The following is a 13,857-nucleotide window of genomic DNA, read 5'->3' as shown; positions in this document are numbered from 1 at the left end:
TGACACCTCGTCGGTATAAATACGTTTTAGTTAAGTTTGTAGCACGCGGAACGCATAATCCTGAAGGAAGTCATCGTTATTTTTGTCGCGACTCCTTTACAGCGCGAGAGCTCATTTTTGAATAGGGTAAACAACGCTATTGTTGGCAGAATTATTTGGCCATTTAAGTTGGACTTTCTCAATTGTGTTGTGCTACTGTAACCAACCAGCCTTAGGACTGAAATGTCTTTGCAGCAGAAATAAGACTGACATTGGTATTTATTTCTGCGGACTCACAATATGCGTTCTATTTTACTATGTCCTTTGACGAACGATGTACTAATAAGTACGTTCGTATGTACGTATTAATAAGTACATTCTTATTGAAAAAAATGCCTTCAGCGATATATACATTTCTGGCTATATATATTAATTCACCCCGCACAAGGCACGCCTATCGACACAAATATGTTGTGCGCTTTATCTATTAGACTATCCAAATTTCAAGATTTGTGTGTTTTGTTGACAATTATCAAAGCTACGAAAAAACAAGAAACTATTGCGGACAATTATCAAAACTACGAAAAAACAAAAAACCATTGCATACAGATACAAAAAAATCAGAATAGTTGCGTATAATGTTGTATCAACAATATTCAGTTCACATTGTTAAAAACCTTGTAAGTTGAGATTTTGTAAATTGTCAGAAACCACAAATTGATAAAAAAAAATATCAATTTGTCTCTAATAAATAATACTTGCATGATGTTTTTTTTTCTGTGTTCAGTTATACAATAATTAAATGCCTTAACTTTAACAACATTTCAGTTTAGGGGCGCCCGCTACAAGGTGTCGCTAGTTTGCATACAATATTTGTCTTAAAGTATCGCAGTTTCCGGGACCTGCGGTAGATTATAATCAATAATTGTATAGTTTACCCTATTTCTGATGCAGCGAACGACGCCGAATGTATTTCTGTTTGCGGCGTTAATTCTATGAATGCCCGAGACGTTTAGATTAAAAACCAGCCGCGTTTCGAATTACTTGAACGGCTGAACGATTTTAAATGAACATTCATACTTACATATACTTGGTGCAATAATTTTCTATATCAAACTTATTTTGCCTTTGACGTCGCATAAAAGACGTGATAAAACGTGATAAAATGAATTCAGGCCGCGATAAAATAGAAATGCAACGAGGCTTTGTTTGTTTGGTCTCGAAAGACCTATCTAGTGAAAGTAGGTTTAGTTTTTTTATTTTTTTATTATTATTTTTTAAACAAAGTTTTTTGCAATTTAAAAACGTGTTCTCTAAAAGTGAAACTAGGAACGGAATGTACAAGAAGAAACTTAGATCGGCATTTAAGCGTCGTTAGTATTTGGCGTATTGCCAGGAACGCTGCATTTCCTCTGGTCTCCTCTTGCTCAGACGTCGACGTTGTGTGTAATAGAGCGTATACATGTAGTATCCGATAATACGCAGCCGCTAGACATCCAAATAGCTGGGAACGTCAAAACATTGTATTGGAGCGAATTGGGACGGATTTAAAACAAAAAAAAAGCATTTGAAAATTCTGGCGATTCATTCTACGTCTCGTTGATCTCACGTCCGACTCTCGACCTGCGTATTGCTACGATAGCCGCCGAGTCATTCAACCCAACCATAGGTGGGCGGATTCGCATCCCAGCCCGGTATTCAAATAATTTCGCCTATTGAATATTCCTCCGTCAGGGAATACGTGTTGTTGTTGTGATTTGTGTTTTGTTGCATTTGTATTATTAGTTATTGTTACTTGTCACAAAATCTGCCAATGGATATTATCGTAAATAGCCAGCGAATACTGGATATTTAATAAAATTTTAAAATACCTTCATAATTATTCGAATATCATTGATAATATTACGTTAGAATTCATGTTTGCTATCATACAAAATGAATACACAATACATCATGTGATCTATAAAAACTGATCACGAGACAAAGATTCTTCAGGATTTCAGTATCTGCATAGTCTGAAATCAGCAAATTACAATCCACTATACCTCTTATCGCTTTTATCATAGTCAATAACAGAGTCCAATGTAATTAAAACTACTTTTACGGTTTAATCTCGCTTTGTTTTTGCTATTAGGTATATTGTTTCAGATATTCGGAATTCTTCATAGTTTTCGTGGTCACTGACGACTAAGCTGCTTATTATACGTCCACATTTCAATAATGTTCTCACTACCGTCAATTGATTATAAAAATGTTTCATTCACAGAACAAATTTATAGTATCTTAAGTTCTGGCAGTTTGTTTGAGGCTTTAAATAAGGGCCAACCATTTCTATTTAAATTAGTGCTTTTTTATTTCGCTCGGGCTCGCGCATCATACGTCAAATTAATTTGTTTTTCCAAGCGAGTAATTAAATTTATAAAATCATTGAAAAACCCATTAACTAAAATATGTTGGTGGATCTTTGATTTCACTTCGATTCGATCGCTACCAAACTTACTGGATTACACTCTAGACCAATCTGAAGATATGTTTAAAATGTCATTGCTTTGATTATATACACGTAGTGTCATTGAAATCTGCCCAGCTCTTTTTTATAAATATAGATTTTTGAGAAATCTGTGACGTATCTGTGACACTTTGTCTTCCCATCTCTATAATATTGTCGTTTCGTAAATATTATTCCTGAAAAAAACCGGTAAACAACAAAGAAAAAAGTCTTGGAACGTAAAAACTTTGACACGACACTGACACACTTGGCAATTTTGGAGACTTTGCGAAGAGACGTCAGGATTATACCCCATATGTTTGGTAATGACCGCGCTGGGTTATTTTGAAATGTTGCACGGACAAATTTATGAGAGCGTTTCATATTTTATTGACGTATTGTATTAAATTTACATTATCTTCCTGTTGGTATTTGTGTTCTATTTTTGTCTTTGTATGATGTAACATTACTTCAGCATTTGAGTCGTTTATCGACTGATCTTTTGTTTCGTCTTGTCGGATTAGTAGGATCAGAGCTAATGTTTTTTTTTGTACATTTAAGTTAATACGATAATACAGTGTAAGGAATGTTAATGTTCCAAAATCAATATGTGCACAGGAGACTGTTCTTTACTATCCTAACCTCAGCGGAAAGTAATATTCATTAACTAAGCTGTTCAAATACTTTTGTCTTGTAAGCTCTATAATATTTCATAACACGCAATTCAAATTAAAGGCGTCTGTCTGTCTATTTGTTCTTCTGAGTAGTCAGCGTGTCTTCACAAGAGGCAGTGTATAGGGAATACAAGAAAAAGAAATTTGCCCTTATGTAAGAATCTCCGTAAAAAGCATCAAGTAAGTAATGTGCTTTATGTCAAACGCCTTTTAATATTACAGGCTTAACAAGCTGCGGCAAAAAACGCTATTTCGGCCTCTATCCTTGTTAGAACTACAAGGCGTTAACAATTTTCTCCAAATTAAGAATTTACCCTAAGACCTTTTACCTTTTTTGACGTTGAACCCCTTTTTTGACGTTGAACCCAAATACTTAGGTGATTATTCACGTTACTAATTCCCTAATCGCAGTCAACGTTTCTTAAAAGAACCTTTAATGAAGTGTTTCGCTCTATATAGATAATCAAATGAAAGGGGATTACCAATTAATTCGTATAATCTCGTTATTATCGCTATATTTTGTTCGTTTACGGAAACTTCTCCATAAACAATATCATACATATCTCTATGTATATTATAATTAAAAAGTTACGTAATTTTAGGGCTTTATTTAGAAACAGAGCAGCATAAAATCAGACCATGTAAAGTCGGTTTAAAATCTTCAAGTATACATAAGACAAAATTTGATCTATAGTCGGAGTAAGGTATCGGTATGCTTGGTGCGAGTTTCTTAACGTTCTCGATAGCGTAAAAGTTAAGCCAATTTTGTATGCAGTTGGAACAGCGCCCTTAGCGGCAAACGTACGCAAACAATCCCACTCCATACAAACATGAGCTAACTTTTACGCTATCGAGAGCGTTAAAAAACTCGCAATAAAAGCACACGGAACGGTTGAATAAGGTGGCATCAACAAATACCTTCGAAATACGAATACCCGTGAACGTGGGCTGCCCGTTGGAAATAATCAACGATAGTTTATTTTTGTGAAAGCAAACGTTTTCACGCGTGTGGTTTAGTGTAGCAGTCGCGCCATGTGTCTCGTTTGCTTAAGACTCCTCGTTTGATATAATTTCGAAAGCGCTCCATCAATTCGCCATTAACTCTAGTGCTTAAATAGTTTTAATAATGTCATAAAAATTACTTCGAAAACAAATGTCACATTCGAAAGTCCTTTGTGAAATTAGTGTCTTAATCAAATATATGTGTGATTAAATCTTTAAAACAATAATAATGTTAAATTGCGAATGGACGAGATCATCATCATAGTCGGTTGCTCTTGGCTCTGCCAGTCGTGGTCATGTGGAATTCTTGTTTATTAAAGCCTTGACAGATGTTTTCAATAGTTTGCGAACTGAGGCTTGGCGCGCGCACTCGTTAAGCGGGGTTTCAATAAGGTCTATCACCTGATCAGTCCAGCGCATGGGCATTCGTCCACGGCCGAGATAGAAATGGGCAATAACCCTAACACGGTCTAAAGTAAAATGATGTACCCGAATTACAAATAACAAATCTCTATCGTTATCTCTCGATACATCACAAACCTCTCAGTTTCGGATCCACCTCGTGTGTTTATCAGGCCCGTTATCAGTGTCGGGAGGCGGCAAGATCGGACGATTACGTTCGGTCAACTCGAAAGAGCCTCTCGTGTGCAGTTATTATAAGTCCCAGACTTTTGCTAGTTTTCAATCTTTTAATGACGTTACATGAACTGAACATTTTTTGACGACTTGTGAGTGCTTGTGGATTCTGCGTGTGGTGATGTCTTCGGTAAAGTTATTCTTAATTATTTTTAGTATTTTTTTTGATACATATCGCTATTATGACTGCGCGAAACGGTGGCTACTCGAATATACAAGTATACACGTATGTATATTGTCCTGGTGTCTCAGGGTCACGTCAATGGATCTTGTGGTGAACGACCTATGAGAATAAATATATCTATTTTTTTAATATAATAATATAATGCCCTTGTGGTGAGTTGTTATCGTCGTCCATGGACGTCAGCAATGCCAGGGACCGAGCCAAGCTGCTGCCTACATTTGGGTAAAACTATTATACGAATCGAAAATATAGTAACACCCAGAAAAAATTTTTTTTTTTTCTTTCATTAAAAAAATATTACGAATACTTAAGTTCTACTTTTTTTTACATAGTTACTCTAGTATGGTTTTAATAATCTAGTTTGACTTATAATGTACATGGCCTTTGTTGATTAAGATCTTCCTCATAGTACATATTAGACTCCTCAGGGCTTCCGTTACCTACATATTTCCGCGTAACTAGATAAATGACCGTTGATCGATAATAATATCTGTTGTATATTGTTTACATTATATATTTATTTTCTACGCGTAGTTTATCGTATCATCTGTTCCCATCAAGGTTTGAATTATCACCGTGGATTATTATTTAATTGATAGTAGGAAATTGATGATAAAAATAGAATAACATAAATAACGAGGGACGGTTATTTTTTTTTTTATTGCTTAGATGGGTGGACGAGCTCAGAGCCCACCTGGTGTGAAGGGGTTACTGGAGCCCATAGACATGTACGACGTAAATGCCGCCACCCACTTTGGGACAAGAGTTCTAAGGTTTCAGTTCTTATAGTACAACGGCTGCCCCACCCTTGAAACCGAAACGCATACTGCTCACTGCAGAAATAGGCAGGGTGTGGTACCCACCCGTGCGAACTTATAAGACGTCCTACCACAAATAAACCAGTTTTAGCGATGTACCAGTTATTGGTACTGCAGGAAACGCTTACAATAAAATCATTTTATCTTACACTATTTTTAATTAAAATTTATTAAGATTTATTTTCTATTTATTAGTGGGATTTTCTATAAAAGCGTATTTTTTTGTTTTTTTAAACGATTATTTAATTTTTATTTTTTAGTTGAATTTAAATTTTTTCAATTTTTTTTTAATATTGAATTGTCATCGGTCCTTAATAGGTATACCAAATTTCCAGTTAATCCGACGTTTTGAAGAGGGTTAAAATTCACGTTCAAAGATTCCGTTGCATACTAACATACACACGTCTGAAGCTAATAAAAGCGTATTAACAAAGCTTAGTGTTAAATAAGATTGGCTCCGATTAATGTTCACGATTGATTTTCCGCAGGTGGAAGAACGGAAACGTGCAATATGGGAAGCGTCCATATCCCGGCGCGAAGCTTTATTGCAACGAGAGAAGGACCGAGCGGAGCGCATGGAACGCGCCCGCGCCGCCCGGTCTTCGCCCCGACCGGCGTTCGCTTTCGGTTCTTCGACACCGCGGCTCCTGGATCCGCTAGATTCGGCCGGATTCTTCTGGGCAGCGCGCAGGTACACTAACCAAAAGTAGCTTGATTTGAGAACGCGTTTTGGATAACATTGACAGTTCGAGCTAAAGTTATTACTGGTGGTAGGACCTCTGTGAGTCCGCACGGGTAGGTTCCACCGCCTTACCTATTTCTGCCGTGAAGCAGTAATGCGTTTCGGTCTGAAGGGTACGGGAACCCTTTGTAACTATACTGAGATCTTAGAACTTATATCTCAATGTGGGTGGCGCATTTACGTTGTAGATGTCTATGGGCTCCAGTAAACACTTAACACCAGGCGTGCTGTGAGCTCGTCCAACCATCAAAGCAATAAAAAAATAAAATTAAACAAAGGTCAAAATGTATTACGTAAACACTGAACATATTAATATCATCGCGATATACCTACGGCTTTTGATTAGTGAACTGAATCTGGGTATCTGTATGTTTGTTCACGTATTATTTATGTTTGCCGTAACTAAATCTGAGGAAATAGCTTTGATCTTTTAAATATTCTTAGTTTAGCTTAAAATGAAAAAGGTTGTATCTATAATTAGTTGATACAAAAGGTTATTGGAGACTAAAAACGTAAGTTAAAAAAAATTACCACACGATCAATGTTTTAGTTTATTTACCAAAATTATCAGTATCCATACATTTTTGAGTTTAAATTACAAATAATAAGTAGACATTGCAATCGAAAATATAGAAATAGATATTTAGAAGTTCTGTACGCGCGTCTGTTAGCGTTAGCGTAACATCCAATATCTTTTAGCTCGAACCACAAATGTTATCCAAACAAAATCTGTTAGTTGTCTAGCTGTAGTATTTATTGACTACGTTTTGTTTTCTCCTTGTACCCTACTAGGTGACTGAAGGAGCTATTTTCACAGTTTGCTTTTGCCTTTATTTGGTGATGGATGCCTACCCACAAACGTAAAGATTAATAATAGGTTGATTTTCGTGTTCTAATTTTGATTTTTCTTTGTTTTTCCGTTTACTTCGACAACCAGTACCAACCCCATAGATCAGATGAACTTTTTTGAGTCGCTGTAAGCACATTTTAATTTTTTTTTGTTCGTTTTCTTTTTATTTATTAGTTTTTTGTTGTTGTTTTTTTTTGTAATGTTCACTAATTTTGAGTTTGCAATCGTAGCATTGACTACTAACTTCACTCAATAGTTTTGCGTTACGTAATTTTTCGTTTCGCCTGTAGATTCTTTAGATATGCACGTTGAATGTTGTTGCATGTGATTAGTTTGAAAATCAATTAGAAACACATAATTTAGTTAACGCTAAATGATATTACATTTATATTCTACATATTTGGGTGTAGATAACCCCAGATTTTTTACCTACCCCAGATTTTTATGGTCGGTTGCATTATAAGCCCTCATGGGTTGGTTCGAACATCTGGCCTGTTCCTACCACGAAGCAGTCGTACTTGTACGGGTTTGAAGATTGCTGGAAGTCTAAAGGAATACAGACTTTGATCTCATGTTCCGAAGTGGAAAATGGCTATCACTTTCCGATCTTTATGAATTCCGATAATCACTCAACAGCAGATAGCCCGTGAGATTGTTTCCCATAATCATTAAAGAGCAAATTATATACCCAACACTTATTTTCAAAGATTATTAAGCTAAGATTTAAAGTAAAAAGTATGAGACTGTGTTTTGTTAATTGTCCTACGACTAACTTTTATTTGAAAATTGAAAAATCAACTCTAAAGTAAACAAAGTAGATGTTAAAAAAGCATAACGCCAGTCGTTCTTAAAAAAATATGTATGTGACGATGTTACGCTATCATTTTATTCTTTTTTATTATATTACATTGAACGTTACCGATAAAAATCGAATTAAGCTGCTTCACGATAAACTTTCCGTCGTTTATCGTATATCGATAAAACGCTACAAGTTACGTTATTTAATGACGAAAGGAACTTTTTTTCCGGATCTTTACAATTCGTGCATGTCAATAATAGTACGGTTTACCCTATTTACGTCTATACTTATTAGTATAATATTTTATAAAGAGAAAAGATTTGTTTGCTTGTTTGTATTGAATAGGCTCCGAAACTACTGAACCGATTTGAAAAATTATTTTACTGTTTCGAAGCTACACTATTCCCGGGTGACATGGGCTATAATTTTTGAAAAATATTAGCGATCCTTACTAAAACTCCAATAATGTAACCCAAGGTGTAAAAATTACCTAAAATATTATTTACATCGCGTACCCTGCAAAAACCATTGATGATAGAATAAAATAATGTACTACGACTTTGTAGAACACATTATTTACAAAAAGTGTCGCGACAACATATGTCTATATTATAGTTACGCCGCAATAAATGTTTTTTTATTTAAAAAAAATTAAACAATGTCAAATATCGTTGAAATTTTTGTGAAGGACCCGAGCGGAGCCGGAGCGAGCCGCTAGTAATTTATAAATTCAAACTATTGGCATACCGGTGTACAGTAAATGACACTCAAGTATTTAGGTCGGCGCGCCTTTGTTCCGTGTGAACGAGTGCACGAAATTATAATAATATGTGATTTTACTAGTTTTTGGGACGGCCTTATCCTTTTTCAATGACATTAAAGGATTTATCGAATAGTAGGGTAAACTTCAGACAACTGTTTCGGTTTCCATTGCGTGCTGTGTTCTTTTTCTTATTTTTTTATTTTTATTGCATAGGTGGCGTGGACGAGCTCACAGCCCACCTGGTGTTGAGCATTTACCGGAACCCATAGACATCTATTAGCTTGCCGCCACCCACTTTGACATGTGAGTTCCAAGGTCTCAGTATAGTTAAAACGGCTGCCCCACCCTTCAAACCGAAACGCATTGAATTTTATTGTGTATTTTATTTGTTGCGTTAACGGGGGGACCAGTGTAGAGTAGTTACTGGAACCTAGAGATGTGAATACTGCCATCCACTTCTGCGTGGACCTACGTTCAGTACCAAGTACCATTACTTCCGCCCGGACCTACGTTCAGTACCATTGACATGTCAATTCTTACTTCAATATATCATCCATCACGGGATCATAATGATTAACAGGTCGTAGTGCTGGTGCCCTTCATGTATACCTGCCTTGATTGCTGGTGGACCGTAGCTTCGTCGTCTATAGAGCTATGACAATACACGAAAACAAAATAAGCAATCATGAAAACAAAAAATACCTGAACCAAATTCCCGTAAAAAAGACTACACGAAATTAATACGTTTTTAAATGCAATCAATCTCTTTGCATGATCGGAGTTAATTAAAATTGCACGTACCGCACTGTGTGTGACCTTTAGTTGTTATTGCTGTAACGTGTTATCTTTATTCAAGACTTGAATTACGTGTAGATATTGCTTAGTACTTTGGGAAACACTAATTACAGGGCGGTATAGAGGTTTCTTTCGAAAAGTCTAATCGTAGTCATATCCTAATCATCATCATCTTAGGCCTTACATCTCAGGGTGGGCCTTAGCCTGGTCCAGTATGTCTCTCCAGACTGCTCTGTTCAGGGCTTTTTCCATCCAGCCCTTAAGTCCGATAGCTTTGGCGTAGACGCCATCTAACCATCGAGCCATCCTATTCTAATACGACTCATAAATACTAAAGTCAAAATTGGATTAGCGTTTTCTGGGCGTAATAAATGTTCCCGAAAACAAAGATGATTGAGACGATATTTATTATTGTTTAGATGTGTGGACGATCTCACAGCGCACCTGATGTCAAGTAGTTACTGGAGCCCATAGACATCTACAACCACGCCACCCACCTTGAGGTATTAGTTCTAAGGTCTCAGTAAAGTTACAACGGCTGCCACACCCCTCAAACCGAAACGCATTACTGCATGACAGCAGAAATAGGCAGGGCGGTGGTACCTAACCGCGCGTACTCACAAGAGGTCCTACCACGAGTAAAAATAAATTTTCCAGAAAACAAAGATGATTGAGACGATATCATTATCACGGACGGATAATTAAATTCCGCAAGTCCCGTAATGTATCACGATTAAAAATCAGCTGGCGCCCGAGGTCGCCCGTCACTAACGACGCGTCTTTACGAATTTATGAAATGAGAACTTACTAAAGCGCAGCAACTTTTAAGCTTAGTGCTAACGAATTTTCATTAGTAATACCCCTATACACCTTAACCTTGGAATCGATACTCATGATTGGTTAAAAGGTATTGTGAGGGTAGTATATTATTTTCGATTTCAGACATTTTTTTTTTTTTGTTTAGATGGGTGGACGAGTTCACAGCCCACTTGAAGTTAAGTGGTTACTGGAGCCCATATACATCTACAACGTAAATGCGCCACCCACCTTGAGGTATTAGTTCTAAGGTCTCGGTAAAGTTACAACGGCTGCCCCATCCTTCAAACCGAAACGCTTTACTGCTTCACGGCAGAAATAGGCAGGGTTGGTACCTACCCGCGTGGACTCACAAGAGGTCCTACCACCAGTAAAAGTATAAATAAAAAGTAAAATAACTAGTTTAAAATTAATAAAAAAAACAATCTTGAATATGTTTGTCTTGTCAGCTTAATTCGATAACGTCGAGTTCGTCTTTTAAAACATTATAAAATATACCTAACTCTGTTTTATATTGTTATATATTTACCTAACTGTGTATTTGTATTATGTTTATCAGTATTAAATTAAGCAATTTTACTTCGGTGATGTCATGTTTTGATAAAAGCGAGTGTGTTTAAGTGAGAATTCACTACTTTTGTTTTTATTTGTTCATCAAATACTTTTTAAATACAAACACAACGTTAAACTTTATATGAGCAACCGAAATACGTTATGTTCGGTACGATTTAGTAGAAATAATTTTTTTGTAACCATGTAGATCTAATTGATAATATTTGTTTATATATGTTTTTATATGTATATATATTTATGATATGTATATATTTATGTTTATGCATTTATTTAAGTACGAGTATTTGTATCTATAAATATTATGTATGTGACACATATGTTTAAGTAATATCACCTTCACACTTACACCCACCAATGTTCATCTCTGCACTCCCCTAAGATAGACTGTTAGAGAATGCCTATAGCATTAAGTCCGCCTTTATACTTTCTAGTATAAGAAGTTATAAATAAATAAATAGATTGATAGCTCGTGGTGCTTAGTCGGTACTGGTGATCGCGGTATAGATGCATTCTACCATCAAAATACCAACATTGGTGTCAATCACCAACAAAATACTTGTGACAGGACGTATCGTTGGGACGAATTTCTGTAGTTTTCACCAATCATCATCCCCCTATCCTATAGACACAGCCCACTGAGTTTCTCGCCGGATCTTCTCAGTGGGTCGCGTTTCCAATACTGTGGTAGATTCTATGAAGCACTGCTCTTGCTAAGGCCAGTGCTAGCAACACCTCCGGTTTGAGCTCAGAGATCACCTATATGCTAGGGTAAAGCTGATATAGCCTCTCAAGGCTATCAGTATGGGTAGGGTTTAAAATCCCCCCTATGCCTACCGAATTACAGAGTAGTCTCTGATCTCTTAACAGACACAACCCAGTGTGGGTTTCATGCCCCGAACATCTCAATGGGTCCGGTGGTAGATTCTGCGAAGCACTGTTCTTGCTGGGACAGATATTAACAAATTTTCTTAGGCCGAGTGCCGTGAGATCGCCAACTAATCAAGATGAAGTCAAAACTCAAGGATATTGGCAGTTATGTAGGCAAAATAAACTCGCGCAATAAGTACCTGATGGATTTTGATGAAACTTCATAATACCTACTTCATAATGGTATATAAATTATACTTACAGTACGTTCTATAACAGAGATTTCGGTAAATGTATTAAAAAAAAACTTATTTCACACTAGTTTTTTATAAAATGTCGTAATAAAAAACGAAATCGCAAATCAAATTAGAAGAAAGTGAGGCTCTGTGGATCGATACAGATTGACTGCGCGCGTTTAGGGGCGAGGAGTTAAATATGATTTTGTAGTTACGACCCAGCGTTGGTAGTTGCTGTTTATTTATTGCCCCATTCTACGACACGTGAGAATAGGTTCGAGTTTCAATTCAATGTTTTTCATAAAAATGGCGATATTCACGGAATTGTTGCCCACTGAGTTTCTCGCCGGATCTTCTCAGTGGGTCGCGCTTCCGATCCGGTGGTAGATTCTGCGAAGAACTGCTCTTGCTAAAGCCAGTGTTAGAACACTCCCGGTTAGAGCCCCGTGAGCTCACGTCAAGGAGAAGCTGAAATTACCTCTCAATGCTATCAGCATAGGTAGGGCAAAAAACCGGAATTGTATATTGAGGACGGCCCAGAAGTCGAAATCCAATGATCTGGTCGGTACGCTCCACCCTCAACAACACTTCAGTCTGCGATTCCATCTACGCAGCCGATTACAGATTGAGCTGGCGCAAGATGGCACAAGTAAAAGCTATTCAGATAAGCCACGACCCTCACAATTGAGGCTTATCGACGCGAAAGGGAGGAGCGTTAGTGACAGCGAATCTTGCTTAAGTAGTTATTCTTTGTCATGATTGTAAGGACTATCGGGACTTTTGGAACTATTTTAATATCAATTCTTCAACCCGTGTCCACGCAATGCTGAGTGTAGGTATCTTCGAAAGCACCCCATTTTCTTCGGTCTCTTGCCTTCCTCATCCAGTCTCTACCAACCACTTTGACCAGGTCATCGGTCTACCTCGTTGGCTGTCTCTCTCTCTGGACGTTACGACGTCCAGTACGAGGTCTCCACTTCAGTGCTTTAATATAAAGCACCTCTATTCACATGGAAGAACTTTTTGAAAGCAATAAGCGTGATTGAACGAACACACAAAAGTTTCACCTTTCGTGTATACATTTTTTTTTATTACCTTTGTAGGCAGACGAGCGGACGGCCCACCTGATGGTAAGTGGTTACCGTCGCCCATGGACTTCAGCAATGCCAGGAGCAGAGCCAAGCCGCTACCTACATATTAGACATATTACACATAGATCCGCTGGATGCAAGCAGCGAAGGACCGATCTTTGTGGCGAGACTCGGGGAAGCCTATATCCAGAAGGTTGATAGAATAGAAATAGACATAGACAATTATTTTTGTATAAACAAATATTCTTCATAATTCGTTATGCGGTAAAGAATTTACAGGGCAAACGATGCCGCATATGTAAGTAAGGTTTGATTACTAAAAAAAAATTGTAACTTCCATTCAAATTCATATAATTCAGAGTTAAATAGTGCTAAGTGAATCCATAACGTTACTATAAATGGCGGTGTCGCCATTAACTGTTAGCGTCCGTTAGTTGACCGACCATAACTCATGGACGCTACTTGTGTACACCCAGCATTAGCCACTAGATTTAATAGCGCGTTGTCAGTGTCAGAATTGAAGACATAAGTTGATGAAGGGGAT

The 13,857-nt window shown here is 37.1% G+C and overlaps 1 protein-coding gene and 1 non-coding gene across 10 annotated transcripts in view; one reads left to right on the top strand and one right to left on the bottom strand.

The window, feature by feature from the left end:
- LOC101736084 (MAP7 domain-containing protein 1) overlaps positions 1-13,857 on the top strand; it is a 60,294-nt gene that overhangs the window by 22,360 nt on the left and 24,077 nt on the right. For 4 of the 9 annotated variants that reach the window (XM_062669324.1, XM_021353539.3, XM_038012212.2 and 1 more), the window contains exons 3-4: positions 6,270-6,472; positions 7,461-7,499. In XM_062669324.1, coding sequence (XP_062525308.1) covers positions 6,270-6,472; positions 7,461-7,499 — 242 coding nt within the window. Of the gene's footprint in view, positions 1-4,765; positions 4,910-6,269; positions 6,473-7,460; positions 7,500-13,857 lie in introns of those variants that run through there. The other 5 variants (XM_062669326.1, XM_062669323.1, XM_062669325.1 and 2 more) reach the window with 2 other exon arrangements.
- Mir3252 (microRNA mir-3252) lies at positions 2,032-2,175 on the bottom strand. The gene has a single exon (NR_107537.1). It is a non-coding gene; the product is annotated as a microRNA mir-3252 (primary transcript).

Source organism: Bombyx mori, chromosome 7, assembly GCF_030269925.1.
Source record: "Bombyx mori chromosome 7, ASM3026992v2".
NCBI lineage: Eukaryota > Metazoa > Arthropoda > Insecta > Lepidoptera > Bombycidae > Bombyx > Bombyx mori.
Note: the sequence above shows the minus strand (reverse complement) of the source record. Positions and strands in the feature narration are given on the sequence as shown.